Source organism: Ischnura elegans, chromosome 6, assembly GCF_921293095.1.
Source record: "Ischnura elegans chromosome 6, ioIscEleg1.1, whole genome shotgun sequence".
NCBI lineage: Eukaryota > Metazoa > Arthropoda > Insecta > Odonata > Coenagrionidae > Ischnura > Ischnura elegans.
The window spans coordinates 63,108,632-63,133,857 of record NC_060251.1 but is presented as its reverse complement, the minus strand read 5'-3'; the positions used below and the strand labels follow the sequence as shown (position 1 = coordinate 63,133,857).

Here is a 25,226-nt window from a genome sequence, read left to right as displayed (position 1 = left end):
GGTGTTCTGTCAATAGAAGTTATTAAGAGATCGTAAATCCATGTTGTCTGTCGTTAGTGGCGGTGGCCCGCAACAAATAAAGCCAACGGTTGGGGGCAGAACATGAGAGAGTTCGTAAATTCCGCCGTTGAATATCGTCATTCTAATGTTTTCATATGGCATTTTCTTTGGGCCTGTATTTATATCAGTTCTTTGCTTTACTAATTGAATTATATATAAATATTTATTTAAAGACCCCAATGCGAGCAAAACGTGCACATTTTAGAGTATGCCCAAGACTTATAATCTTAAGTAAATATTGTTCTTCGTGGATTTGGCAACACTGAAGTGGAGTGGTGTCGCGTATGTCGAGCTGCCACGCTGTTCGGTAGCCGGTGATTAGGATTTGTGTGAATGCATTTACGGTACGTCGAAATATTTTATTCTCCTCATATTGCCTTAATGACCTGTGTACTGCGATTGAAGTGTTTACCATATTTCTTATACAATGGAGTTTGTCAGTTTGCATGAAAGTTTTTTGTTTGTCTCGCAACAATTTCATGAAAATGTTGACTAGGAGCTAAGTATCGAATAAGTTGCGGCGAATGAATAAACTGACGAATTTTACTTTTCTTAAGGGCTCAAGATGATTAGTACGCAGTTATCGAGGTCCCGGGGACTTCGGATGTCCACTGAAAAGCAGGAGACACTGTTGAAATTAGCCATTCTCTCTATCGCTGCAATTTTGTGTAAGAATGTTTCTGTGAAGCTGATAACCTGAGTTTTTTTTGCGCTAACTTATAAGGTAATCTCCGACCATTTTCTTACAGCATTTGCTACAAGGTTATTTTCCGTTCTGAGGTTTGAGAATGTCATTCACGAGTTTGATCCGTACTTCAACTATCGGACGACTAAATTTTTGGCCGACGAAGGTTTCTACAGGTTTCACAACTGGTTTGATGATCGGGCATGGTATCCGTTGGGTAGAATTATCGGTGGTAAGTGAATGTGTGAGCGTACTTTCAGTGAGAGTGCAAATGTAATCTTACCTTTTCAATTGCTTGTACTATTCTGTTCCAGGCACTATTTATCCCGGATTAATGATAACATCAACTGCACTCTATCACTTTATGTGGCTGCTAAACATTACCATTGATATCAGGAATGTTTGTGTGTATCTCGCCCCATTTTTTTCAAGCCTTACGACCATTATAACTTATCTTCTTACTAAAGAGCTAAGGGTGCGTATGGATATCCATTTTTTTTAGATTCCTCCCAATCCTTACCTCCTTCGTTACCATTCAAACTATTGGTATTTCATGCCTCCTCAGGATACATCTTCGGGTTTGGTTGCTGCTGCCATGATATCTATTGTACCTGGATATATTTCGAGATCAGTGGCGGGCTCTTACGACAACGAAGGTTAATTTTTGTGGTTATATCATTTGCTGTAATTGTTATTTGCATCAATATTTGAAGCCGGTTATCTCTCTCCTCCATTCCAGGAATCGCAATTTTCTGTATGCTGCTGACTTACTATGCGTGGATAAAGGCAGTGAAGACGGGAGCAGTTCTTTGGGCTGCTCTATCTGCTCTGGCATACTTTTACATGGTTTCATCTTGGGGTGGTTATGTGTTTCTAATTAATTTGATACCACTTCATGTTTTGGCTCTCATGGCCACCGGTCGTTTTTCCTTGAGAATTTATGTGGCCTATTCGACCCTTTACTGCCTAGGCACCGTTTTATCCATGCAAATATCATTTGTTGGGTTCCAGCCAGTCCAAAGTTCAGAGCACATGCTGGTAAATTGACATTTTTTGTGTGGATTTGTTCGCCCTGTTAGTCTTTAGTAGTTCTATGTATTGGTCATCTTCATGTATCCTGAACCTTTTTCCCTCGTTCTTAGGCATTGGGAGTGTTTGGGCTCTGTCAGCTCCACACTTTCATTGATTATGTCAGAAGTAAGATGTCTCCTGAGGATTTTGAGCTTCTCTTCAAAGCAATGTTGGCATCTGTAGCTGGGGTAACAGCTGTTGTTGGTGGAGCTTTGACACTTACTGGTAAGTGTTTGATTGGTATCTTAAATCACAAAGTAAAAATGAGCACACTTTCAAATACAGATAGTCAGTAATTGTAATCTACAAACAATTAGTTGTAAATTTAATTTTAGTGGAGACAAAACTTGTACTTTGCGATCTTGGTAATCCGACACATGTGCAGCCGTGGCATAGCTGGATTATTGATAATGCCGGATTATTAGATACTTACAAGAAACAAAGACAATATAGGAAAAAACTTTTTAATGTATACTATTATAATGAAGTGCATAGAGTGGCACCAACTCTCCCTACTGTTTAGGGTGAGGCATGGTTGATGAACAAATTATTAATAATGATTATGGTCAATTAAGACATGATAAGCTCTGAAAACCATTGTGACTCGGCAAAGAACACGTAGGTACATAATAATAAAACAAGTCCTTTCTATGTATTGAAAAATCTTTTATTAAAAACTGGCGAAATTATATAAACCCAAAGGATTTGGCTAGCCCTGCAAGCGGAATTACTGGATGTGTCAGATTACTGCAAGGTCGGATAGCAGATATTGTATTAAATTAAAAAAAAATATTTGATTGGTTTTAATTTTTGTGTATTTGGAGTTTGTGCATTAGAGGTATGATCTATTTGCTTTCATCCTTATTCATACATGGGCTGGTCTGCAGGTAAGGCTTTATTTGTAACACTAGCAGGCCACCTGGCATTGTTCAGGAAGGATTGTACCCAGAGAAGTGGGAACCTTGGAACCAGCCCTCCCTCCCTAATGTATCCCATGGTTAACTAAACATTGAAGTTAGACAGCGGAAGATGCTGAACAGTAATTGGATGGGTGTAATGATTGGGCCAACTTATGTGGTACAACAATTTTTATGAGTGCATGGGCAGCCTCTTATAACTTTTGTTTTTATTCTAGGCAAAATATCTCCATGGACGGGAAGGTTCTACTCTCTCCTTGATCCATCATATGCCAAAAACCACATTCCTATTATTGCATCTGTATCTGAGCATCAACCTACATCTTGGAGCTCCTTCTATTTTGACCTGCAAGTTTTGGTGTTCCTCTTCCCAGCTGGACTTTACTTTTGTTTCTCACGTTTGTCAGATGCAAACATATTCCTCATCTTGTATGGAGTCACTTCTATATATTTTGCAGTAAGTATGCATTCAATGGTTACTAAGTATTTTTTTGAAACTATTATGGAACTTATGGAAATGAGCAGAGGAGGGTTTAAATTTTAGAAATTTCACTTTCCTTCGAATTTCTTGAAAATTGTGTTCAAATACGAGGGTTATTGTCAAAGTAAAGAACGTTTTGGAGTAAAGAAAAAACCAAATATGGTTAAAAGATTTTATTATATACATCTGAAAGAGTGACAAAAATACTACTTTTCTATATAATCACCAAACAAATTGAGACACATATCAGTGGACAAGCTTCCAGGGTTCCCACTCAACCGTGAAAACCTTAAAACCGTGAATAAGCCGTGAATTTCATAATATAACCTTAAAAATCTCTCTAACTCATAGAATATGAACTACAATTGACAGATCAAAAGAAAAAATGATATTCCAATCATGTTTCAAGGCCGAGCCACGTACAGACACTGTCCGCCCATTCATCTGCACACGTATATTCAAAGTGCAATAATTGGTCCTTTTGCAATTGCACTTTCATTGCTACGTGCGAATTCACGGTGCCTGTCGCGGTTGATAAATTTTTAGTTAACGTGCGGGCGGGCGGGATTGTTACGTCATCAATATTTCTGCCTAAAATGGCTTATCAACAGACCGTGAATTTGACGATATTTAGACTGTGAAAACCTGGAAAAAGCGTGAATTTTATAATTTAGTAAGAGTGGGAACCCTGGCTTCAAAATTCCTTCATCATAGAATATTGCTCCCTGTGATCTCAGCCACTCAGTGATGCGCATCCGGAGCTCATTGTTGTTGTCAAAGTGGTGTGCTGCTAGTCAGGTCTTCATTCTTGGAAACAAGCGATAGTCAATTGGTGCAAGATCGAGGCTATAGCGCGGATGAGGGAAAATCTCCCATTTGAAGGCATTAAGGAGTTCTTGGGTGCGGTGCAAAGCTGCCCCCATTCGCTGACCTTTATGGCGGTCTGTAAGAATTTTCGGCACCATCTTGCACAAAATTTGTGGTGGCCAGGTATTTGCATGAAAATTTCAATCAAAAAAATCCGTGAAACTTGTTGGAGACAAAGCGTACACTCTGTTATTGTGAAACAGTAGTTTTCGCTAACTTTAGTGACCAGTTTGTCAGTCATAATGCTCAAGAGGTCCGCTATTCTCTTCGTTGTGAATGTTGGTTCGGCCATATTTTACCCTTTTAGTGCCAACCAGCCGAGGGGTATGTGCGAAGAATGCCACGGGCCGATCTATCGGCTGGGTGTGTTTAAATTGATTTAAAAATTAAATATTTTTCCCAAGTTGTTCAGAAGAGATAACAACATAGGTGAACTTTTTAATCAATGACGTAAGTATTAGAAGTTTAAATAAAAAAAATTAGCTTCAACACATTCATATTAGAATTTTTATAAAATTTTAAGTAAAATCGTGCAAATTCATCAAAAAAGCCCTGGCATTCTTCGTGTATACCAGGTAAAAAAGGCTGGCTTTAAAAGGGTTAAACGGAACCATTTCCTGACTGAACTTTCATTCATTACATTTTCTCTGTACGCTTCACACACTTGACGATAATTTTCTATCGGTTTGAAGTTTTTGGCCAACGAAACTGTAACGCTGACTGCACCTTGCCACTGGTAGGATTTTCAATTGCAGAACACATTTTTAATTTGGGTATTGAAAACGCGGGCAGAACGGAGATGTTCCCATTGTCACGGCTGGACGCTGACATATGTACCAAGCTCACGGACACCAAGATGTACTCGACTGGAGGGTGCCTAGTGACAGCAAACGAAAATGTTCCTTACTTTGTGAATAGTCCTCTTACCTGTTCTTCATAGCCCTGTTACACCAATTACAAACAACACTTTTATGTCTGATTTTAAAGCATTTAAATTTGGTTGTTTCTTACATTGAAGGTGTGGCTCAAATGCAAAAGCTTCCTTTGGAAATCTTAAAAAAAATGACAGATTTGAGCAAGCCGTTTGGATTCACTGGCTAAACTTGCTGAAACCATTGGAAAATAGAAAATCGTGCTGAAAATGATCAAATTGGTGTACAATTTGTTCATTTACAAAAGGATAGTGCTAATGAATTGCATGGGGCAAGGTAGCATTGTTTCATGGCAGCTTGCTCCACAATCAGAATGACTGTTAACAATTTCCAGCTCAAATGGCTTGAGACTACGCCCTCTTTGTGCGTCTTTTAATTGCTATTTTTACACTTCCATAGTATGGGTTGGAAAGGGTGTGCTGTTACTTTTTTCCCCTCTTTTAGAACCCTAAAACTGAGTGCAGCCCCTATTTGGAGAAATGATGTACCTTACTTCTCAATAGATTTAACGTTTGACTACCTCAACAGCATTTAATTTGACTGTGTGGTTGGTCAGGTAAAGAAAATGAGTATTGTTATTATGCATTATTTTCTTTCTACTTGTACTATCTCTATCTCAAGTAACCTCAAGTAATGTATGACTAGAACCTTGGAAAATTTTGAATGAAACTCAAAAGACCTATTTTATTGAGTGAGATTCTCAGATTTGCATTTTACTATGAACAGCAATAGGGAAGTACACTAATTTTTTTTTATTGCTGAATTTGAAAGTTTAGCCTAAAAAAGAAACATTAGTATAGTCACTTTTATTTCCTGCATCTGGGGTATGCACTTTAAAACGTTTTGAAAGTCGGAAAATTTCATGTTGCGCTGAAACACAGTGCCTCCATCTTGATTGAGATGTGACGTCACAAGGCAGTAGTCACCAGTGGAGTATCGCTGTATTCCGTCGCCTTCTTTAGCGCGGCGAGAGTTTCCGGGAATCGGTGGAGTTTGCTTCCTAAAAATGTCGGCTAGTACGGAAAACATGAATTCAAAAAAGAATCATAAATGATTTTTTGTTCCAAATTTCATCTCGACGTCGAAACAAAAGCCTGGAGAAGATATTCATTCCCGTGTCTTAAGCACAAGCCATACGGAATAAATGGTTCAAGGCTGCTCCTGACTCTTACCTGTCGATGATATTCTGTTTTGAAGATCATTTGAAGGTATTGTAAAATAAAATTGATATTTATATCATAATAATTTACTTAATAGGTACCTCAGTCATATCAGAAAGTGTGTTGAGTCAAAATGTAGCATCTTCCGCGTAGACCTATGTAATGTATAAACTGAAAGTAGTTTGGTTAAAGAATTATGGCGCGACTGTTATGTTACACGACCGGGAAAAATGCGTACTTTGCCCATGATATGTGCATATATGATAACAAACGATTTTTGTTAAAGTTAATCTTTATTTGTTGAAATTAGTACATTTATAGGTGATACAGATATAAAGGTACACGGCAGGTCGCGCGGCGTAATTTATAATAATAATAATAATAATATTTATTTGCCCAAGGATACAATATGTCATGATAAAATCATTAAACAAGTATATAGGGCACGTCAAAATTAACAAATTAACATAAGAAAATGCTACATTTCAGATTGAAGATATTCTTTTATACTATAAAAACACTTCTCTATTAAGTAAGCAAAGACCCTCTTTTTAAAAACATCAATATTTTCTATACTTTTAATGTTTACAGGTAGGTTATTATACAATTTTGTACACATGTGCTCAGGCCCTCTAGATACCAGAGCTAGGTTCGATTGTTTGACATGAACGTCATAACATCTCCTTGTTTCATAGGAATGTATCTTATTATTCATAGTAAAACAACCTTTATACCTTTTTACATATATGACACTCTGATATATATATACGCAAGGTACAGTGAGTAATTTAAGGCTTTTAAAAAAAGGGCGACAATGAGCTCGATACTTTAGTTTGCACATACTTCTCACAAATTTCTTTTGTATAACAAACACATCATGAAGTTGGGGCGAAGATCCCCATATTATAATTCCATATGAAATTCTTGAGTAGAATAGTCCATAGTAAAGGGTTTTCAGAACATACTGGCTTACACTATGCTTTAATACTGATATAAGATAAAACACTGTATTCAGTTTTTTACATAGGTGCTCTATATGTGCATCCCACTTCATATTTCTATCCACATAAATTCCTAGAAACTTTACACATTCCATATCATTGAGATAATTATTTTTACATTGCAGTAGATCATTGTCCTTTGGGCTGTGCCCAGCAGAAAACAATATCACTTGGGTTTTATCATCATTAAGCCTTAGTTCATTGACATCACACCAAGTTTGCATGCATTTTATTATATATTGACTGGAATCAATTAACGCGGTCAGATTTTTTCTTTTTGATAAGATGGTTACATCATCTGCATATAACACACACTTATTATCTTGGGTTACAATTTTATTAGGTAGGTCATTGATGAATATTAGAAAGAGAAGAGGACCCAATACTGACCCCTGTGGTACACCCTTTTTGACTTCTAATGTGGAGGAGAAATAGACCGTCCCATCTTTCCTATATGCTACTTTCTGTTTTCTTCCATGAAGATATGTCTTAAGCCAATTTAGAGGAATGCCCCTAATACCTATTGATTCACATTTTTTTAGCAATTTGTCATGATCCACAGCATCAAAGGCTCGGCTCATGTCAAAAAATATCCCCATTACCTTATTTTTACTATTTATTTCCTGTGTAATATTATCAATTGCATTAAATAGAGCCAATTCTGTCGATTTTCCCTGCTGAAAGCCATATTGATGGAGTGATATTATGTTTTGCTTATCAAGATAGTCAATGAGCCTTTTACAGAATATATACTCAAATAATTTACCAAATTGTGGCACTATAGATACTGGCCTGTAGTTTTGCAGATTATTTCTATTGTCTTTGTTCTTATACACTGGGACCACCTTAGATACCTTCAAGGAATCAGGATATACACCTTCTGACAAGGACTGGTTGACTAACGAGAGTAAGGGTCTTCGTATGAGGGACTCACAGTCTTTAATTACTTTTCCCGTTATTCCCTCAATGTCAGCAGACTTTTTCTTTCCTATCTTGGCTATATAGAGAGACAACTCTCTTTCTGAGCAAGGCTTAAGATACAATGAGCTACTTATTTTATGGTTTTCGAGAGTAGCTCCACTTTGGGTGGTAATCACCCTCTTAGGAAGTTGCAAGAATGAGTGGTTTAGGGCATTGGAGATTTCAATGGGATTTGTAGTAATTTCCCCTTGTTCATTTGTAACTTGATCTGGCAGAACTGTTGGGTTGGCATTGACATTACTTTTTATGATGTCCCAGGCTACTTTAGAATAATTAGAGGCATTCCTAAACCTTTGGTCATTATACTCCCTTTTTGCTTTTCTTATAAATATCTTATATTCTTTCTTAAGTTGAGAGTACTTCTGTCGCAACCCATCATCATTTGAGTACCGTATTTGCAAAAATGTTTGTTTTAGAACTCTGGATAAGTTTTGAACTTCTTTTGTAACCCATTTTTTTGTGCTGACACTCCTGTGTTCCACGGACTGCAGCGGAAAAGCTAAGTTGAAGTAATACTTAAATCTACAAAGATATTCATCAAAGTTAACATTCAGAGGTCTTCCACCATATATGTCTTTCCAATCTTCTTGATTCAACAATACACAAAAATAATTCATATTATGCTCATTAAAGAACCTACATTGATTTAGGGTTTTTGATTGAGGATGCTCCTCATGTATATGAAAGATGGATACAATAGCTGAATGATCAGATATTGCTGGGTCAAATACTGAAGTATTAACATTAGATTCATTGTAATCAGTGAAAACGTTATCCAGTAGTGTCCCTGTGCCATTAGTAATCCTTGTTGGAGTATTTACCAGTGGTTTCATTTGATAGGACTGTAAAATTCGCAAAAATCTTCTTTTATCTTGTCCGTCCTTTAAAAGGTTACAGTTGAAGTCTCCTGCCAATATAATATTTGGTCTTGACAATTGACTTGTCAAGGTGTACAACAGATTATCTAAAATTTCTAGGAAACTATTAAAGCTACTAACAGGGGATCTATATACAGATAATACAATAAAATCATTACTTGCTACAGTGTACCTCACTGCTGCACATTCAAAAATAAGTTCAGCATTTAGATTATGCACCAAATGCGACATATTAGAAAAAACTAATGTACTTTTTACAAAAATAACAACACCTCCATTACGATGATCTTTCCGACAATAAAAGTCACCAATCACATAGCCTGGTATTGATATAATTATATCACTCATCCAATGTTCACATAAACATATAAATTCTGGTTTCTCTGCCTCTGCTAGTGCTTCAAGCTCTGCTATTTTGTTACTCAGGCACTGAATGTTTAAAACCAGTAATTTAAACCCTGAGTGTGTCTTTTGCTGATTTGAGTCACAGAAAGCTAGTCAGGAAGACTTACCCTTAGGTTCGACTCTCGTGTCAGTCGACTGTTGTCTTGGTCTTGTAAATTTGTTGATGATCACGCCAGAAGGCCAGTGAAGCGGATTAATCACCTGTTTAAAATCACTGTATTCCACGCCGAGTTTGAATGCACCATGTACACTTTTACCTTCTATTTTTTCACAAGAAACACACGTGACGTCAAACTTATTTTTTACATATTTTACCACTTCATCTTCAGTGGAATCGCTGGCCAAGCGGCCCACATATACGTACGTTATCATTTTCGCAGCTCGGAGACCTGCACCGTTGTTTTCAGTCGCACCTTTTCCGATACCAAAGAAGTTTCGTTTCTTTCTTCTGTGTTGCACTCGGGTATAGCCGTCGTCATCTGATTCTCTTCGTGATTGTTCATGGTTTAGGCGCACTATTCCGCAGCTGGTTTGATCAACATGGGTCGTTTTTTCCTTTTTTGCCGAAGGTTTTGAGTCAGAAACAGTGTTTGCTCCAAACTCATCCTCTTTTCCATCTCTTTGACGATGTTTCACCGGCTTAGCTTCGTCATGTGAGGCCTCTGTTACGTGATTTGCCACTTCAGCAAAACTAAACTTTTTCACACGATTTTCATTCCCCGCGTGAAACTTAGGGTTATCCTTTAGATTGTTAATCTCTTCTTTTAATAATTCGATGTCGCACGCCATCTTGCTAAGTCGGTTTCCTTCAATAGCGCGACATGAAAGACATTTCCAGAATAATCCGGGAACTTCCTCCAAAGCTCTCAAAGCAATTTCTTTAAGGCCCGTACACTTATTATGATAAAATTGCTTGCAATTTTCACAAGGAAGGGCTTTTTCACAATCCTTTAAATGGTTTTTACAAGCGTGACATTCAATGTTTACTTGACCGGCCGCCATGTTGTCCTCCACTGGTGACGGGTTCATCTTGCTGATCTAAAAAATTAGCTACAATACCTCGAACTTTGAAAACTCGCAATATTGGCAGTCAAAGTACATTGTAGGAATACACGAGACCATTCTAGCCCAGAATGTACGAACAATGTTGAAATCCTTGGTTTTCAAAGATTGACGTATTTTATACGCCAGCGCGCCCGGTCCAGGGTTATCAACTTTTATTTCATCCTATTTGTTAATTGAAATTATATTTCGGAATGGTTCTTTTAGCCCTGCTACTGAGGTAAACTGATAGGTACTGAGGTAGGTACTAAGTAAGTAAACTCCCTTTGGAGTAATGTGAATTATAAGTGTTCGAGATATATGGCATTTTATATTCGTTTTGTGTTCTTATTAATTATGTCTGTACGCATATTTTTGCTTGCCGCGAGCCTTTAATGGTATGTGCTCTTGCAAGAGTGGTTTTCATTTTTAATGTGGAAGTTTGTCAGTATAAGCAAAGAAAAAATTAACATTTTAGCGCACACCAACCCTTGTAGTCGTCGCATCTCTGCGTTTGTAATGACACTGCTAAAATACCTAAACGCCATTATGATGATAAAAAAATTGTCTCATGTCTCTGATTGCTGCAATAAAAATTGATGATAGACTTGACGCCGTATAATCAATATGAAGGCAACAAAATATACTGCCATGACGAATTCTTCAACCCTGGTCCTCAGGGTGGGAGTCGAACACGCTACCACTACCCCAACTGACCCATTGTCTAATGAAAGATATTTTGAATTTATATATGGCTTGTAAAAAGTACCGCATGAAAATTAATTAATTACAGCCTAACTAAGGCCCTAATTGAAAAAGACGGAGCAATGTACGTGGTCTCCCCTTGTTAGCCATAAAGCCTCGCATTTCTATGGAGCGTTGAACCTGTCCTCCTTTTTCAAAAATTCAGTGACTAAAATAAGTCTTGCAGCAAACGTCTGAAATAGGTTTATTAGTTTGACTCAGTTCTTACAAAAAAAGTTTTGGCATGATAAACGGCATTGTGCCAAAATATACCCAGCGAAAAATATATATCATCATCTATTTATTAAAGATTCTATGTGCTATTCTTACTACTCTTTCCAAACTTGACGTTGACACGTAAATGAATATTAATATATTACGCAATGATGAAGTCATGTACTCAAAAGAGAAGCAGCCACATATATATTCTGAAGATATTTTATGACAGCAAAAAACGGATACCCTCAAATTCAGTAATTTTTCAATGCAATAATAGTGGTAGAACTAAACGGCGTAGAAGCTGCCTTCTGCTACTGCCTTGTGACGTCACGGCCAATATTCAACATGGACACCCGTTTTAGCGGCCTTTGAATTTTTCCATATTTCGGACGGTTATCTCGAATCAAGTATTCACTATTAGGATTTAAACTGTGGTTTTACGACATTATGATATTCTGAACTCTAATTTAAAAAATGTGTTTGGTGCATTTGAAACACTAGTGTACTTCCCTATTACATCACTTAATTCAGTTGAAACAAGATACTGAGGATGAATCCCATGGAGTATGCACTCTTTAAGCGGGGCTTGTAAGTAAGGGACTTAAATGCTCTAACTTATGGTGGAGAAGGAAGAGAAAAAAGTAGAGACTCCTGTGATTAAGATCCTAATAACGCGTTAGGGATAGGGTTACAAGGAAGAGGAAGCAGGAATCCCACACCAAGGTCACCTCTAGAGAAGCCAGATTTGCTGTTCCTTGGTATATGGAAGATCATCCTGTGAAGAGAATGATCCAGAAATATTTCTCCAGATTAATTAGTGCTCTTATTATAGTTGAAGCTATAGTTCTAGTTACTAAGCCTTGTTAGCCATTCATTCTCACCAGGTCTTTCTCCGAAATGCAATCAAAGTAGCATCCATGTTCTCTTCTTCATCTTGTGATCCGTTACTTCCTCAAGTCTGGAGGGTCCTTGAAGCCATATAGATAAACAAAATGTCAGCTTGTAATAGAATAATAATCAAGAATGCTTATCCACTACATTTTATAATTTTAGTAAGTCAGCTGAATTTAGGAAGAATAGTGAGGAAAATGTGATGCATGCAAAATTTAGTGATAGTTTGATCTCCTTTGCACCAGGGAAATTTTGTAACAATTAAAACTTCTTTATTCTAGGAGCATCAGAAATATTTTCTCTAATTAATGTAATTCAATGATATCTGTGATTATATCTCTATCTATTATTTTTCGTAATCTTTTCATTGTGCTTCTAAGTATCTGGTCTGTTTGTCCACTTGATGTTCCTCATAGTTGTTAATGGTTAACTTTCGTATATGATCCATTTATTTTGTGATTTAGTGATGATTCTAGAATATTTTTTTCCATTTCAGGGTGTTATGGTTCGTCTAATGCTGGTATTAGCTCCTGTCATGTGCATTCTATCAGGAATAGCTGTGTCTGCCATGCTCAATACATACATGCGACAAGTGGAGCCAGCTCCCAAAACTTATGACAAAAAGACCAAGAAGTTTGAATCTAACTATGTCATGAAGAGTGAGGTAGGTCATATGATTTGTTGCTATAAGCAGTGCTGTAGTTGGAAAAAAAATTTAGGCAGTACTCACCAAAATTCCAACAGCTGAACATGTATTATACATCCGGCCGCGAAGGTATTTTAACCGGTATGCTTAAAACGAGTTTGGATTTCAGGGGGTATGCCTTACCGGCCCAACTACAGCACTAACTATGAGTACAATTTTTTATCAATGCCAACAGAAATGAGTGAAATCTAGTAAAAGAACCATAACTGTATACTTCTATGCTGACAGAACCCTCATTATTTCTTTTGCCGTCTATATCTACCCTAAAGTAACTTGTGATAAGTTTCTTGCTCAGGGCTGAGCAAGAATCGTATACATATATAAAATACTGAAAAATGAGTTAAGGATGTTAGATAAAATTGGTAGTCATGACTGAAGTTCTACTGACATGAGCTGGGATGCATTTAGATACTGTATTGCTATAAATATTTTTTCCCCTTTTGCTCAAAAGTAGTGGAAGAAAAGTAATATTTGGGGGCAAGTACTGGGGGCAAGTATTGGGGGCATATCTTATATGTTGAGTACTTAAAAAATGTTTGTGAGGATGAGAGTACTTTTCAGGGGAGGGTTATATTTGAAGAAATATGGTACTGCTATGTTAGAAATGAAGTGACTAGCTGCCTTACAATGTAGTCAAAGATTTAATCATTGTGGAATGGCTACTTTTAATGAAATGACCTCATTATAAAAAATGGACTCCAATATTTTAAAATTTCTCCTTACGGAGTCCATCCATTTGTACTCCAAATCCCCAAGGGGATAGCAGTAGAATAAGTTATGTATATTGTCTCAATTAACTCAACTTAAACCTCCGAATTGCCACATCCCAAGAGCATTTCTAGCTTGGGCCATTAAGGAGAAGTATGCAGCCGCAGTCATACTTTGCGATGGTCTTCCAAGTGTCAAAAAGCATAGTTTGAAGAGAAAGCAAAGCCTCTCCTCACTCCTTGCATCTCTGCCTGGAATAAATATGTACATAAAGGATTTTATTTGCATTTTTTAAGTTTTAAAAATGAAACTTTGAAAAAAGGGGGCATGATCAAATGAATACGGTAATTGTAAAGGGCAATAAAATGACCACTTTAGGTGTGAGCAATAATTGAGATTGTTATCTTGATGTGCCTGAAAGATGAGAATTTTCTTTATCCATCTAGAGCTTTTGGATTGAAGAGGAATTTTTCAATATGTTCCCAGCATGTGATGGATGTTCTATATCATTACCTTATTCTTCTCTTTATTCTGTGCTAAAGTTCAACTGTAGTAAAATTAGTGTATATTTTGACAAAAATTGGCACTTGTGTTATGGTCTATGTTAATTATTCATTCAATGGTTATTGCTTATAATGTTCAATTGCAGATTGCTGTTCTATTTGTTGGAGTGATGTGCTGCTTCCTCATCTCTTACACATTCCACTGCACTTGGGTCACCTCAGAAGCCTACTCTTCACCATCCATCGTCTTGTCAGCACGTTCTCATGACGGATCTAGAATAATATTTGATGATTTTAGGGAGGCTTACTATTGGCTTAGAATGAATACACCTGAGGTAATATTTTAGATTAGTTACTAGGGAAGCCTTTCTAGAATGTGCTGACTTGAATCCCTTCGATGCTGTGAATTAATCGTTTAAGTTCATCCTCGGTTTGAACTTTCTCCTGTGTGTTTCCATGCCCTGTGTCTCTTTGAGTGAAACATGCATGCTGTTCTATCTCTTCTGAGTATGGATTATTTCAGGTGTGACATGGTGGAAATGTAATATATCCATGACAAATTATAGACACCAATAATAATTTCCATACTTAAAAACATCATACATTAATATACACTGTTACCTTGAAAATGACCAAGTGTCGAAACCATGGTAGGAAGTGAAGTTAAATATATAAGTGTAGAAATTACTATTGGTGTTTATCTTCATATCATGTCTTATTATTAGAGGCAAAGATTATTGGTGAATAAAAACTTTAAATTACGTCGTAAAATTCTCTCAATATCGGTTTAATATTTCGTCATAAAACTGCAATTTCGTAAAAAAAATAGTTAGGTCATAAAAAAATTCATTAGTCACAAATATTCTTTTTTATCCCAAAAACATTGATTTCACCAATAAAAATGCTTAAAAGCATATTCAATATATTTTCAACAGTAAAAACCTTGATAAAGAAGGGCCAAAGCAATTTCTAAAGGAATAAGTTAAGAATTTGTTAGATACACATACCATAAACACTCTTTGCTATGTATGTATTTCAACCTCATAACCCTAGAGAAATGCGGTAGTTGTACAGATGGGGAATATTTTTGATTGGTCTTAATTTCACTGGCTCATTGGCCTGCATGATGTAAAAAATGAGGTTTCACTTAACTCGTTTATAATACAAGTCTTTTAGGTCTTACGTAAAAAAATATAATATCATCACTTGCAAATTTGCATGTACCTACTAATAGGTTGATTTTAGCGATAAAAGTTTTTGGAATATGCCATCTGAAATTAATCACGCTCTGGAATTTAAAATTGGCTGAATCCTTCTTTTACAGGAATTGAGATCCATTGGTCAAACTTGACTCTAATTCTACATTTTTTTGGAAGTTCAGTGGTTCTTATATTTATACTAGCTGACCCGGCGAACTTCGTACCGCCTAACAATCAATGAACTTACAGTTTACTTACACCATTTATAAATCAAGAGCGGCTGTATCGTTTTAATCATTTTTAATTTATTATAATAAAATAAGGATACAAATTCAATAAAACTACGTAATTGAGTACCAAAATTGCTTGTCAGAAAGACATTTTCTTCATTGAATCTACATAGGGTGGATCGGAGCACGTTTACGCGGATTTTTTTCAACAAATTTTCTTACGTTTTAGCTTAAGAAATTTTGGCCATTGTGGTTTAATAAAGCAGTTCATGAAATAAAAATTATACGCATTCAGTTGTTGGCTATTTGCGTTATTAGCTTTAAAAAAAATGTTTTTAGGTCCAAGTCTGTTGCATACACTTGGCCCATTCAGGGGGGAGGTTGACACAACCCCAGACCGACGCTTGACTGATGCTCAAAATCGTGCAAGAAAAGCCCCGATGAGGCAGCATTCGCATTAAATGACTTAAGGCGCGCCAGTTTTAGTATCTCTGTTTGGAAAAAATGCACTGCGTAAACGCACCACGGTGAGCCCCACACATTCGGGTTTAATGTCTTGCGTCAAGCACCTTCTGATAAACAACAATTTTTGTTTTGTTATCAGGCGCAAGATGAAACGGATGAAGCTAAATAAATATAGCGAAGCAAACCAGTGACGCAGCGAGGGGAGGTTTTGGGAGATAAACCCTCCCCACCCCCCAAGAGCTTAGAGAATTTTTTTATGAAAGATTTTGTTATTGATATTAGGGGGACGGATGACTAACAAACAAAACAGATTTAACTATTCACACAGCCGCAAAACCCACTATTTTGAACCATTTATCTTAAAAAATGTCTGAGGGAAATGCCCCCACACTTCCCGCTTACCTTAGCGAGTTTTCTATACCCTACAGACCCGTGGTATTAGCTGCGCCCAAAACCCCTATCCTAGCTACGCACTTGAAGCGAAGGAAGAAATACAGAGGATGGTTTATCGACTCGTGAACATAGCACGTTAAATTGACCATGAGAAAATCATGGGTTTTCATTAGTACATGAGCACAAACAACACAAAAACTGAAAGACTGACCATGCGAATTTTTAATCGTTATCACGAATGCAACACGAATTGGAAATTGAATATGTTTAAGCTCAAAAGGGCATATGAGTTGAGATCATGGAATCTACGGAATAAGGACTTCCTCACCTTTGAATTTTCCTTTAAGTAAAGTTGCGTGAATCGCATTCATTACCAATTATTTTAATCACCAAACACGTTCCGTTGGATAGTTATAGTTGGTTTAGGCTTCGAAAGATCATGAACACAGAAACTACACTTTGCTGTAAATCGCGCGTTGGTAAGCCAGGTACGTCCAAGGAATTAAAATATTCAGATAGATAGTAGGTGATTTCGTCTTCGTTTGTTACACATTTAAAAGATTCGAATCCATGTAGAGTACGAACTATTTGAATTTACCTCGTTTTAGTCATCCACATCTTCGTACTTGCTCGCTAAATCAACCATCTTTGATTCTTTTGGCGATCAATCATATTCTGAAACTCTTTGTTGATGATCTCACCTCAATCATTCCAAGGAAATGAGTTAAAACTACTCGACTCCTCGACAGGAACACGGACATTACCGTTTGTCAACAATTGCTTGGAGATTTGTTTACAAACACGGTAGTGAAGTGTCAACTCGAGCTGGGCCACGGCTGGGCTTACAATTAACTCGAATTAAATTTTTAAAATGTAATTTCAATTTAATTAATATTTTGAATATATTTAGTAATTGAAATATTATATTGTTACCAAATTCAGTTATTAAAGTGGTAAAATCAAAACAAATTATTTAATTTGTAGTTTTGACCGACTTATCAATTGTTGTGTTACTATAACTCCTAAAAGCATGTCCATAGGAAAGAGATGAATTTTTTTTGTGAAATTATCCTTTTTTTAATGGCCTATATGTTAACCCCGCCTGAGACGAATCCAAAGAACCAAATCTCATTGAAATCGGTGCAGCCGTTCTCGAGTTATAAGTGTTCTAACTAACACGATTTTCGACTTTCTTTTATATATATAGATTTCCAGACATGGAAAAACCTCTTTCTGTATCTAAATTTCAGAAAGGTTTTAACTTAACCTTATGTGGTATTGTCGTCTCTGTGAAATGATGTACGATGTAATCTGTATTCTGATAAATGTTTTGATGAATGATTGAAGTAAATGAAGGAATCATATTAGGTATAATTTATTAGATACAAATTCCATCTTTAGGGTTTGGGTAGTATAAAAAACTGAATAGGTGTGCTTGCTGATGTCCGATAATAGTTTAACTAGTGGATATAAATTTGCCTTTGCTGTAGGCCATATTCAAATGAATATGGAGTAGTAAAACCCATGCATGGGGGAAAACAATGAATGAAACAAAAGGGCTAAAAAAAAATAAAGAACCTAGGATACAATTGGGGTTTTTGTCAACTAATGGCAGGTTGTGTAACTTTGGGTTTTTTCTGATTTCATTTTCTTTAATCGTTAGTGAAGTGTTGTTCTTGTTATGTAAGTGCCCGCAGTTAGGTTTAATGCTGCTTCTATGGTGTAACCCTTCACACTCCTGCACCAAATGCATATCCTGCCCCCACATCTCATTTAAATTCACTAACTCTGAAATTCATCACAAGCGTAAATTCAAAGGAGTGATGTTACTCTTTAAAAAAGTAGTTCTAAAATAGATGAGGCATCAGGATGCTCCACCTTTTGGACTCCTATTGAGCTAAGAATGCCGTTGATGCCGGCAAGTGACTATAAAATCCGCAGAAAGGATGTAAATAATGATAAGTGGGACACAGTATTGAACTCGAACTCGATTTTTCCATGCTGAACTTCCATTTGCTAAAGGTTAATCTCTTATAAATAGTGCACAACCTGAAAATTCATGGCCTTAGTAATTTTTGTCTCCCTCAGGATGCAAAGGTGATGTCGTGGTGGGATTATGGTTATCAGATAACAGCCATGGCGAACCGAACTATCCTGGTGGACAACAATACTTGGAATAACACACATATATCTCGAGTTGGTCAGGCAATGGCATCATCAGAAGAAGCAGCTTACCCCATAATGAGAGAGTTGGATGTTGATTATGTGTTAGTAATATTTGGCGGTCTCACTGGATACTCATCTGATGGTAAGATAGCACATATTTAATTTTTCCTTGTATTTACTTAACATCACCTACACAAATCCCAAAATTGTCGGGAGTAAGCTAGAAGGTCTTATATTATTTTTTAAGAGTAGAGTGTACAGAAGCTTTCTATGTTTTTGTTTAAGTCCTTATCCTTAAATGTAATGATGTTAACTACTCATAGCCTTTGAGAGACTAATTTTATTCAAGCCCTTAAATTTTATATATCGATTTAACTCCATGTTGCCTGTATAAATAAATGAAAACCAAAATAAAGTGGAAGTCCATAATAACGAGTATATCCTGTAGCAAGAGCAGTGCTATAGCAAGTGATTATTTTGTGTTAGTTGGTCCATATGGAAAAGCAAGGGAAATAATTCACCTTAACGAGTGCTCTTGATAGCACACTTCTCACATCCACTTGTTCCTGAGTTAGGTAGCATATATTGAATGAAATATTCTCGTGCTGTGCTCTATTTCAACAAATATCTTTTTCTCAAAGCTGCCATTTTTGGAAGCCCATTATTATTCAAACTTGATTGTTCAATTTGACCACTATGCGCTACACTTTCCGCAGCATCCCTTCTGTTTGTCCACTGTTGTACTAGAGGTTCTTTTCAGGCCTATTTCTTGATGTCATAGCAATCTAGAGGTTAGGAAATGGGTTTCAAGTGAAAGTCATATTGCCAAGCATCTGTTTTTGCTGACTGAAATGACAAAATTTATTTTATGTATTTACTAGCCTTGACTAGTTAGTTAGTGCTGGGTTTATTGTCTTTGAAGTTAAATTCTGCATGGCCAGGATGGACTAGATTAGTAACAGTCAACACATGGCAGGAGTTATAAAATCTCAAGGAAGAAAGATTCCCAAGGAGCTGGACCACCCACATTACATCTGATTTTAAAACTCCCTTTACAAAAATCCATTTTTACAGTGAGCAGTTAAACTATTATATAAAAGAGGCACTTATTAAGGCCAATATTGTGCTTTAAAAATAGAAAACCATTAGGCTTCTTAAATATTCATGATCAGTATCAGGTCAACCATTATTTTTCCATTTTGGGAAAAGTTATGTACAGTGGCGGAAAAAATTAATGCAGAGGTCATTGGCCTCTGAATGTGGCTAGCTCAGGAACTACTTTAAGACGTCTGTCTGTCTTCCAAAATTTTGCCCACTTAATGTTCTCATACAACCAAGAATTTTCACACTACACACCCCTTGTACTGGAGAAATTCAATCACGTGCATCACAGCGGTTGTTTTTGTCTATGACGCACATGATTGAATTTCTGCGATACTAGGGGTGTGTAGTCATAAAATTTCAGGTTGTATGAGAACATTTAAGTGGACAAAATTTTGAAAGACTGATATCTTCAAGTAGTTCCTGAGCAGGCTGCATTCAGATGCCATTGCTTAGCGTAGATGAGCTTAGCATTAATTTTTTTTGCCAGTGTAAGGGAAGCACAGTGTCTAAATTTAGCACTTGTTTGCTGTCAAGGGATGCCAGTTTCAAATCTATGGTGAAGGCTTCAGGTACCCCAAGTCAAAATCTTCATAAGGCACGAATTATTCTAGGGATAGTTACTGCCCCACTAACCCTGTGTTCTCTCACCTGAGGCTCAGTCTGGGATAGCTCTAACCTTACCAATCCAAGCCAACCTTCAGGGTATCACTGAGTTAGTGGTGTTTTCCTGATCACCCTATGATCACATTAAAGTTAATATTCTAAAATTGGGTTTGGGAACTCTGATTGGCCCAAGTGATAAGGACTCAGAAATGAGTTTTTTGGGACTGAAAAATTACCGTATGTGCCAAAAACATGAACTAAATGACCTTGAAGACTGAATTTTTTATTGTGAACTATGTCTGTATGTTCATAAAATGTGGTCCTCCAGAATCAGCTCTACCCCTCAGTGTACAACCATGCACTGCCAAGTTATGACCCACACATCTTACTATTGCTTTCATAGATTTCTCTCCTGCGATTGGAAGTGCATTTGGGTCCTTAAAATTTTCAATTTGGATGTGAAAAAGGTTTTATGAAACAATTTTATTGACTACTTAAGTAGCAAAGTGGATCTCTATATTACTTTTTATACTGATTTCTGGCCCTTTCTTTAATTACTTTGTGAAGATTTTATTTACCACCATTTAGGAGCCTTACTGATCAATTTTCATCATGTTGATCAATACTTATGCATAAAGAAATGAAAATAAAAATTGCTTGTTTTAACATGTGTTCATCTAGCTAGTGTCCATCAAAAGTCTAGTGGTAGGTCATTGAGAGCACATTTTGAATGAAATATTCGTGAGGTCAGTGGTAATGAGACCTTAGTAGTTGCTGCTGTTGTTTTATTTTTATATTCTGTATGAGGGCTCAACCATTTGTACATCTACCTGAGTGCATAACTACATTCTTTATGTAAGCATGGCCTAAGAATGTTTTTGTTCCATCTCTAGATATAAACAAGTTCCTGTGGATGGTTAGAATTGGTGGCAGCACTGAAAGAGGCCAGCACATCAAGGAGTGGGATTATTACAGTCCTGCTGGTGAATTTAGAGTGGACAAGGAGGGCTCTCCAACTCTGCTTAACTGTCTTATGTACAAGATGTGCTACTACCGCTTTGGTCAAGTGTACACAGAAGGAGGTGAGTAGTTTACTCTCTGTCTTGTTGCCATTTATATGCTTGGTGACAATATCCTTATTTCATTCAATTCTGCTGCCAGTAGAAGATTACTAACTCCCTCTCATGAAGTAGTGGTGTCGAAAAATGTAGTTGCGGCTCTCTACTTCACAAAATTACCCATATTTACTTTGCAATTTTCCCCAGTCCTGTCTATCAAATGTAGGGAAAAAGCATGCGAAAGGACATCTTAAATATGAACCCTCAATTTATTTATTTATTAAATGGTCATATTAATAATTAATATTTTTATTGTTATGAGTGATACCACCTTCATTTTACGAAGGGCATTGATTAAAAAAAAATTCTCAGAAATGGAGGGAACAAGCATATTGAAAATATGTGATGTTCATGCTTTTTATCATGAGGAAATCATTAGGTGATATTTGGGGATAAGTAATTTTAATTTTTTAATACTCCATGATGATGGGGAATAAACGGTATTTCATACATTACATGTGGTTCTTGGATTAGCTTGGATGCCCAAGTGCTCAAAAGCAGAGAACTATTCTGTACAAAACTTTTTTGAAACCATTATTTCTAATCAATTGGTTTTAGGACTGGCGTCATTCTGTAACTACATGCAGTGTTTGTGTTAATATACTGTTGCTTTTTAGTCATATTTCTTGTGTTGTTGAAAGTTGTGAAGGAACTCCTATTTTGGGAAACATGTTTTCCATAATTTTTTATGACGGAAGTCATCGCTGTGTTAAATGAAGTCTCTGGCATTACATGGGTTAGGATTCCCTTGGCCAAAGTATCAAGAAGATAATCACTCATCTTCTATGGTAACTTTGCTTTGTCCCGTAAGATATGCCTTGATCTTTAAAGCATCGGATGAGGAAAGCATAATCCAGTGCAAAATGTCAGAGGAATTCGTGCTGTTTATCCACCTGGAAAGGCTATAATTTCTCTGTCGATTGGAAATTGTGTGGAAATTCTGTGAAGTATATTGTGCTCACTAAAGATTAATTTTCCTACAGGTAAACCTCCAGGCTATGACAGAGTTAGAAGTGCTGAAATCGGAAACAAGGATTTTGAGTTGGATGTCCTGGAGGAAGCCTATACAACAGAGCACTGGCTGGTTCGTATCTACAAAGTGAAAGATTTGCCTAATAGGGGTGTCTAAAAATCCCCTTTGAAGTAGGGAAAGTCAAAACCGAGTACTGTTGGACGTTCTGAACCACCTAAGACCCTGGAAAACACCAGTGAAGATGAGCAATGCTTAAATCTTGTGTGTCTGAAGAAATCTGTCTTGGGTATATATGGCTATTAAATGGCTTTAGAAACTTAGCAGGATTGAAAGATGAAGATACGATGTCAAAAACTTCGGAGTGTTCATTTCTGTTAATTTGTCAGGTATGTGGAAGATGGCTCCTGTGTGTTTATTGGAAGATGTTAGTAATCTGTTTCTCGAGTGAATGAAATTTATTGAAGGATAATAGCGTATGTGATCCAAGTAGTACCTTTCGAGAGGTAATACTGTCAATTCCATTCAGATGGTACTAAGATTTTAATATAATTTTACTCCTGTGATGGGAAATAAAATTATTTCTTTTTTCTGGGCTTGTTTGAGACAGTGACTTATTAACATTGTCGGTTGCTATGTTGATTTATTGTTTTATATTCTCGCAAAGTTTAAATTTTGTTGTGCTGGACTCACGAGTGTTTTTCAAATTAATGTGGCATCAACGCTTCTGAGTTTTTTTGTTTTGAGAAGTGTTTACTTTTCAGCTCTCTTATTTTTTTCCGGTGGGAATGCAGTGGGCTAAACTCTTATCTTAGCCCTGTTAAGCAATTAGGACTCAAGTAATGGGTGTTCATAAAGACATCACTATTCATTCCTTTTTTTAATTTTGCATGGGACTCTACCAAGCTTTGTATTCAATAATATATTTTTGATATTGTTTTAACATCGTTGAATATTTTTTAATATCCAGTAGTGAGAATAATTGTTTTGCTAATGCTTGTATGGACATATCTCATTTTAGATTAAGTGTTTGTACTTATTTGATATTCTGGGGTCATTCATAATTTCCTTCCTCCCTGCAAGCAATAACATTAGCAATAACAGAAGTCCATGCATTTGGGTCCATGTCACTGGTTGTATCGTCATTACTCATTGGCTCGTGAGTTCAGGGGCTTTTCAGAAGCGTTATGGTAGTGTAATACCATTATTATTTTCATTCCGAGTATAGGAACCATCCATAAATGTATCAAGTCTGAACAATTAATGCTAAGTTTTTTACCAACTTTTAAGGAAGACCTCTGAAACGTTGATTGCTGCCGTAATACTTAATGGAAGGCTATTAATAATTATCCTATATGTTCATGGTTTTTTTTATCTTTGCTGGTTGTAAAAATGTTTTAATTCTTTGTGTGTTATTCCATCCAACATCTGAACATGTTCAGAAAGTTTGCCGCGTAAAGGCTGCCAAGGAGTTTGCACAATAATTATTAGGTAACAGTTTTATAAAACTAATGTTTTAAAGAGGTTTTCCATTTCATATCTTGCTCCCTTTCTTTACATTTTTATAGTAGAAATAATTGAGTGCTGCATGTGTGGTATTGTGAACTATTTTTTCCAAGTCAAGATTGTGTAATTTGAATGGGTGGATGATGGGTTGAACATGTGTCCTTAGAAATACTTTGAAAGTATGCTCCACATATTTGCTGGTGAACTCTGGGTCAATGACTAATTAAAAATCTTTCAAGAAAGCCTGTATTCATTGTGCTTATGAAGATGTTCTTTGTTTATCCTCCTCTTCTTCACTTTCAACATCGGTTACCAGTTGAGTGGCAGCCACTGAGTGATGAACTTATTTATGGAGCTATGTACAACTTTAGATATATCAATGAGAGATCTGAGGACTTTTCTGCAACTAGGCTTGTATGAATTCTTGGTAAACCTTTTGTGTTTTCATTGGGTTTTGTTAGAAAAAGGTTTTTAGTGGGGATGGAATGTTCAAATAGTCGAATCACAGAATACCTTGAATAATGAGCTTTTTACATTATTCTATATTCAATGACACAAAGTCATCAATTATTCAAATTTCGAGTAAACAGCACAGATCGTCTGTGATTCTCTTTAAATCCATAGAAAATGAATGGGTCGGTTTGCACATTTGGTTGGTTCAATTCTTTAATAATATTTTAAAGAAAAGTTATCATAGAAAGTAAGCACTGAAGTATGTAAAATTTTGATGACTACACGAGAAAAACACTAAGAAAAATGTATCTACAGTTAACTCTCATTATTACCAAGTTCACGGGGCCGAAAAACAGGAGGTTCGTTGTAACTAACTTCGTACGAGCGTTTATTTTAGGAGCCATTGCAAAAAAATATACCTTGCCAAAATTCTTTGTCTCTTCAATCTCCCCACTTATAGTCTCACTGTGGAGTAGTTTCAGTCATGTGTTTGATTTACCTGATTAAATCGTGCACAAATACAGTAAGTCCTTGACATATGAATAAGATGCGTTCCGAGACCTCATTTGTAAGTTAATTAACCTACGCAATGTATCGAAAAGTGTGGTTATCCTGCAGGATGCAGCACTGCACTACAATTTTGCATAAACTCGTGATTGTGACAAAGTGTTTTAGCTGCACATGCGACGTGGCTGGATCCAAAATAAATTCGCTGTCCGCAGGAAGGAGGGACAGATGAATCATGGAACAGTTCCTGACTTCACAATGG

General features: G+C 36.5%; 1 protein-coding gene across 1 annotated transcript; it reads left to right on the top strand.

The window, feature by feature from the left end:
* Positions 1-294: 294 nt before the first annotated feature.
* On the top strand, positions 295-24,246 carry LOC124160868 (dolichyl-diphosphooligosaccharide--protein glycosyltransferase subunit STT3A). Its single transcript, XM_046536975.1, has 13 exons — positions 295-404; positions 618-728; positions 810-977; positions 1,060-1,220; positions 1,311-1,401; positions 1,485-1,783; positions 1,888-2,041; positions 2,952-3,190; positions 12,830-12,997; positions 14,397-14,585; positions 18,626-18,845; positions 21,304-21,492; positions 22,512-24,246. The coding sequence occupies exons 2-13, from the start codon at positions 626-628 to the stop codon at positions 22,655-22,657; spliced, it is 2,127 nt and encodes a 708-aa protein (XP_046392931.1). The 5' UTR covers positions 295-404; positions 618-625; the 3' UTR covers positions 22,658-24,246.
* The last annotated feature ends 980 nt before the right edge of the window (positions 24,247-25,226 follow it).